The 6,671-nt window shown below is 44.2% G+C and overlaps 2 protein-coding genes across 2 annotated transcripts in view; one reads left to right on the top strand and one right to left on the bottom strand.

Moving 5' to 3' along the window:
- stmn2a (stathmin 2a) overlaps positions 1–1,189 on the top strand; it is a 14,853-nt gene extending 13,664 nt beyond the window's left edge. The window contains exon 5 of the mRNA XM_052502384.1: positions 359–1,189. Coding sequence (XP_052358344.1) covers positions 359–418 — 60 coding nt within the window. The 3' untranslated portion in view covers positions 419–1,189. The remainder of the gene's footprint in view (positions 1–358) is intronic.
- Positions 1,190–2,228: 1,039 nt separating this feature from the next.
- Positions 2,229–3,769, bottom strand: LOC127919036 (uncharacterized). The gene is made up of 2 exons (XM_052502382.1): positions 3,574–3,769; positions 2,229–3,014 (listed from the first exon to the last, which is right to left on the bottom strand). The coding sequence occupies exons 1-2, from the start codon at positions 3,691–3,693 to the stop codon at positions 2,406–2,408; spliced, it is 729 nt and encodes a 242-aa protein (XP_052358342.1). The 5' UTR covers positions 3,694–3,769; the 3' UTR covers positions 2,229–2,405.
- Positions 3,770–6,671: the final 2,902 nt, after the last annotated feature.

Here is a 6,671-nt window from a genome sequence, read left to right as displayed (position 1 = left end):
TAGTAGTATTGAAATTGTAGTAGTAGTAGTAGTAGTAGTACTGCAGTAGCAGTACTAGTTATGTGGTAGTAGTAATGGTATTGTAGTAATGGTGTAGCAGGGTAGTAATGTAACAGTAATGTAAGATGGAGCAGATCAAGGAGAACCGGGAGGCCCACCTGGCAGCCATGATGGAACGCCTGCAGGAGAAGGTGTGATCTAGAATTAGAATGATAGAACTAGAATGAAAATAGAGACTTCATTCTACGAGACCACTAGGGGTGCATCCTGCCTGTGTAAGCTATAGCTCTAACTTCCTGTCCAGTGTGGATGTTAACTTCCTCCTCTCTATCTGTGGTGTCTGTGACCTGTGTTTCAGGAGAGACACGCAGCCGTGGTGCGCAGGAACAAAGAGCTGAGGGAGGAGCTGACAGCGTGAGCCCCACCTCTCCCCAACGTCCACCAATCACGTCCCTCCACCCAGCCTCACCCCTGGAAACTCCACAGCAGACAGCAAGCCCTGGAGTCCTGGAGGGTGGAGGACTTCACTACCAACACACTACACCACCCACCCTGACCCATCCACCACACACACACACACACACACACACACACACACACACACACACACACACACACACACACACACACACACACACACACACACACACACACACACACACACACACACACACACACACACACACACACACACACACACACACTCAGTATTAACAGTATTTTCCATTAGATAATTCATGAAAACATGGGTATTATTTTGTAAATACTTCCTTTTTGTATCTATCTTGATGGGTAGGCTAGGCTGATTGAGCGCAAACAAGTGTATCAAATGCACTGTGTTGTACAATTTCAAATGTTTCTTTTGTTATCTAATTATTTATTGGTTCTTGAAATTTGAATCTACAATTATTTCTTTGTGAAAGTCTTTTTTGGTGTTGTGAGTTGGTTGTTAGCTGACGTTTGCATTGTTTTCTGATGATGTCAGTTTCTGTGTCTTTGTGAAGAATGTTAACAGGTAGTGAACTCAGACTCCTGACAGCGCATCCCATCTTATCACCTCACACACACACGCACACACACACACACACACACACACACACACACACACACACACACACACACACACACACACACACACACACACACACACACACACACACACACACACACACACACACACACACACACATGCTGTGAACTCACATAAAAAATCTGCCAATCTCTCGGCTTAAAATGTCCACATGTCCTCAAATGATCTTGAGGTCGCTGGAACAAGAGAGGTGATTGGTCCTCTTTAACAATGTGTCTCCAGAGGGAGCAGCTGTTTACCACTTCCTCCAGACTGACCCCTGACTATAAATAAAAATGGCAGCCTGTTCTCTATAAAGTGCACTGCTGTTGACCAGAATAGTGCAGAAAAAAATGGTATAGTGTTCCATTTGGGATGCAGGCCAGGTGATTAACTTTAGCTTTACTCTAGTCTGATATGTCCACTGAATCTGGAGACTTGAATGTTATGATGACATCATAGAGCCACCATATATGACATCATAGAGCCCCCATACATGACATCATAGAGCCACCATATATGACATCCTGGCCAGTAGAATGTTCTAAAGCCCACTTTCCTTTATCTAAACTTAATGTTCACTCTAAGTCTATGTGTGTGTGTGTGTGTGTTTCAAGTGAGGTGTCATATCATCAGCGTCCTCTCTCTGGTAGTTCCATACATAGAGAATGGATGCTCCACATTCAGCACACTACAATGACTCTGTTTAAATATGTCACACCGATCTGCCTGCATCCTCCACATGCTGACTACTACAGTACAAGTGTTCTCCCTCCATGTGTCTCAAGCTTCGCTGAATAAAGCTTTGGGCTTCTGTCAACATGACATGTACCATCTCATTATTTTCTGTGCTAAAGACAAGGGAACATTTAAACTGCCAAATAAAAGAACCAATGACCTAAACATGTTGAGTGGTTGATGTTTTAGGAATGACTGTCCTGCTGTCGATAAGAGACGATGAGTAGGCTACTGTAAGTGATGTCAGTAGAATAGGGTTTCCCTAACTCGGTCCTGGGGACCGAACGTTCCCTTGGGGGCCTCGGGACCCAGTTTGAGAAACCCGGAAGTAGACTTTCACCCATTCTTTGATTTCCTTTTCTTTTTAAATGCTCCTGATTGTAGCTGATTATTGGGACAAACAAAACAATGTAAATCACACTTGTCTTTAATCTGGATTTATTGTGTTGAATGTAGAGCAACATGAGCAGAGTGGAGTTTGGTCCCACATCAAGGCATCAGGGACTGTTTACAGGCTTGCTGGGTTAGGTACTGTAACCCTGGGTTACTGTTGCCCACATGGTGGGCAGCAAACCAATCAGGGAATGAGGATTAATCATTACCAGAAAATGTCAGAAAATGCCTGATAAACAGAATTCTTTAATTGTTCAAATGCATTTCTGAGCATTCTTGGAATCTCTGAAATAAGTTCAACTGCATTCTCAACATTCTTCGCAATTTGATCTTCTAAGAGTGGAGTTGTGTCGAGACAGAGATCTTTCTTTGGATCGATGAACGTCGCTGGTGGCAGACTGAGACAATCCACCTGTTTCGTATAGAAGTCCAGTTCAGTAGCAGTGAGCTCCCGTCTCCTACTGTAGAGCGTTAGAGAGGTGAAGGTCTTCTCATCCTCATCCCATCTCTCCAGGGTCAGGAGACAGTCTGAGCACGTTGTCAGGAGAACCTCAGTAACAGGGATGGGGGTCACTGAGGTCCATGTGCTATTGTCATGCAGAGTAAAGTTAGAGTTGATCCTGGAGCATCCGAATCCAAAAGTATTTTGATGTGGAATACTGATGCCATAGAACTGGGCGATGTCAAGAATGTTGTTCTGGGTACCGACCGGCACAGAGACCTCTATCCAGGCACTGTGTAATAAGGTATACAGTATTTGGTCCCAGAAAGGACGGTCTGAACTCTCAGCAATATACATCCACTTTCCCAGAGTCTGCAAGATGGAAAGGCAGGTAGACAATAACTGGGTCAGCTGACACAAACAACCCTGTCTCTCTAATCATTGTTGGACAGACAGACGACGGACAGACAGGCGTACGGACAGACAGACAGACAGACAGACAGACAGACAGACAGACAGACAGACAGACAGACAGACAGACAGACAGACAGACAGACAGACAGACAGACGGACAGACGGACAGACGGACAGACGGACAGACGGAGTGACAGACAGACAGACAGACAGACAGACAGACAGACAGACAGACAGACAGACAGACAGACAGACAGACAGACAGACAGACAGACAGACAGACAGACAGACAGACAGACAGACAGACAGACAGACAGACAGACAGACAGACAGACAGACAGACAGACAGACAGACAGACAGACAGACAGACAGACAGACAGACAGACAGACAGACAGACAGACAGACGGACGGACGGACGGACGGACGGACGGACGGACAGGTAGATGGACAGACAGGCGGACAGACAGGTAGACGGACAGACAGACAGACAGACAGTACAGTTCAGTAGATAGTACCTGAGTGACACTGCTCAGCTCCAGTGGTCTCAGGAGATCCTCACAGGTTAAAGGGGCCGCCTGGGAGCCACTCACTGAGAGAAGGCCCAGGACAACAGTGACACACACAGCCAGCATCATATCTGTCTCACTCTGCCTGTTGATGTTTCAGTAATGCTAAGGATAGTTCCAGTCTTTATATGATCTAATGTTTGCTCTTCTCTGCCTTTCATGGTACAACAGATCAGCCAGTACAATGAGGCCGTCCTCCTATAGCTCCTCCCACTGTCCTGCTCTGCTGTCTGGGTTCACAGTTCCACCACTATTGCTTAATCTAAAAAGACTCCTAATCTCGAGTGGACAGACTACATCATTTAAAATGAGTATCTGGAGCAAATAAGTAACATTTTAGTTCGGAGTTTCTGAAATTAACTTATTTTTAAACAAAACTTGAACTGAAGTGTCAACACAACATACTGACTGTAAAAACAACCTGAACTCAGGGGTCAACATAACATACTGACTGTAAAAACAACCTGAACTCAGGGGTCAACATAACATACTGACTGTAAAAACAACCTGAACTCAGGGATCAACATAACATACTGACTATAAAAACAACCTGAACTCAGGGGTCAACATAACATACTGACTATAAAAACAACCTGAACTCAAGGGTCAACGTAACAGACTGACTGTAAAAACAACCTGAACTCAGGGATCAACATAACATACTGACTATAAAAACAACCTGAACTCAGGGATCAACATAACAGACTGACTGTAAAAACAACCTGAACTCAGGGATCAACATAACATACTGACTATAAAAACAACCTGAACTCAAGGGTCAACGTAACAGACTGACTGTAAAAACAACCTAAACTCTGGGGTCAACATAACATACTGACTATAAAAACAACCTGAACTCAGGGGTCAACATAACATACTGACTGTAAAAACAACCTGAACTCAGGGATCAACATAACATACTGACTATAAAAACAACCTGAACTCAAGGGTCAACGTAACAGACTGACTGTAAAAACAACCTAAACTCTGGGGTCAACATAACATACTGACTGTAAAAAAGACAATAATGGGGACTGTTACAAGTCTATTTGCTGGGTATGTGGCTAGATTATAAGGTCAGTCTGTAGACCAACACCCAGTGGGTTTTGTTAACCAGAGGGTATGAAACCAGGCGCCTCCCGAGGGGTGCAGTGATCTAAGGCACTGCACCACAGTGCTTGCTGTGTCACTAGAGATCCTAGTTCGAGTCCAGGCTCTGTCGTAGCCAGTGGCAAACAGTTAGCCCAGCGTCATCAGGGTTCAGGGAGGGTTTGGCCGGCAGGGCCGTTTTTATCCCATCATGCATTGCACGCAAGCAGTAACGTAGAACTTCAGTAACAGGGCTGGGGGTCACTGAGGTCCATGTGTTATTGTCATGCAGAGTAAAGTTGATCCTGAAGCATCAGTTCTCTGATCCGGAATACTGAAGACATAGAAGTCTACAACATTGACCGGCACAGAGACCTTTATCCAGGCACTGTGTAACAATGTATTCAGTATTAGCTACCAGGAAGGACGGCCTGAACTCTCAACAATAGACACCCACTTCCCCACAGTCTGCTAGACGGAAAGGCAGATAGACAATAACTGGGTCAGCTGACACAAACAGCACTGGCTCCATAACCATGGGTGGACAGACAGACGGGTGGATGGGTGGACAGATGGACAGACGGACAGGCGGACGGACAGACGGACAGGCGGACGGACAGGCGGACAGGCGGACAGACAGACGGACAGGCGGACAGACAGACGGACAGGCGGACAGACAGGCGGACAGGCGGACCGACATGCAGACAAACTGATAGCTATAATGTTTACTCTCCCGTGCCTTTTATGACACAACAAGTCAGGTTCCAGGAACATTTGCTGTTTGTTCTGTCACGGTTTCCAGTTCTAGAACGGTTGCTCATTCTAATCAACTCAAAGTCCCATTTGCACATTCCTGATCTTTTGTGGACAGACTATGTTACATAAATCGAGTATCTGACACAATTTTTGTTCTGAGTTTTCCAAGATGAACCCATTCCTAACACAGAGTGCTGTTGTTTCCAGCAGGGGGCAGTAAAGCTTTTTGACTACTAACACTGAACTTAATTGTATTGTCAATACTGTATTGCATTGAATGAAAGGGGCTTTTTCGATTCCCTACAGTGCCTTTATTGAAGTCTTAAGTCTTGTATGTGAGCGTCTTGATCTGGTGCAGCACTTGTACTTCCAAGTCTAACATCCCAGCATTCTAAAGTCTAACATCGTAGTATTCTAAAGTCTAACATCCCAGCATTCTAAAGTCTAACATCCCAGCATTCTAAAGTCTAACATCCCAGTATTCTAAAGTCTAACATCCCAGCATTCTAAAGTCTAACATCCCAGCATTCTAAAGTCTAACATCCCAGCATTCTAAAGTCTAACATCCCAGTATTCTAAAGTCTAACATCCCAGCATTCTAAAGTCTAACATCCCAGCATTCTAATGTCTAACATCCCAGTATTCTAAAGTCTAACATCCCAGCATTCTAAAGTCTAACATCCCAGCATTCTAATGTCTAACATCCCAGTATTCTAAAGTCTAACATCCCACCATTCTAAAGTCTAACATCCCAGCATTCTAAAGTCTAAAATCCCAGTATTCTAAAGTCTAACATCCCAGTATTCTAACGTCTAACATCCCAGTATTCTAAAGTCTAACATCCCAGCATTCTAATGTCTAACATCCCAGTATTCTAAAGTCTAACATCCCAGTATTCTAAAGTCTAACATCCCAGTATTCTAAAGTCTAACATCCCAGTATTCTAAAGTCGAACATCCCAGTATTCTAAAGTCTAACATCCCAGTATTCTAAAGTCTAACATCCCAGCATTCTAAAGTCTAACATCACAGCATTCTAAAGTCTAACATTCCAGCATTCTAAAGTCTAACATCCCAGTATTCTAAAGTCTAACATCCCAGCATTCTAAAGTCTAACATCCCAGTATTCTAAAGTCTAACATCCCAGCATTCTAAAGTCTAACATCCCAGCATTCTATAGCATGCTGTTTACCACCCTAATAA

The sequence above is a fragment of the Oncorhynchus keta genome, unplaced genomic scaffold (genome assembly GCF_023373465.1).
Source record: "Oncorhynchus keta strain PuntledgeMale-10-30-2019 unplaced genomic scaffold, Oket_V2 Un_contig_1556_pilon_pilon, whole genome shotgun sequence".
NCBI lineage: Eukaryota > Metazoa > Chordata > Actinopteri > Salmoniformes > Salmonidae > Oncorhynchus > Oncorhynchus keta.
The sequence above is the reverse complement of the archived record's forward strand: the minus strand, read 5'-3'. Positions and strand labels throughout refer to the sequence as shown.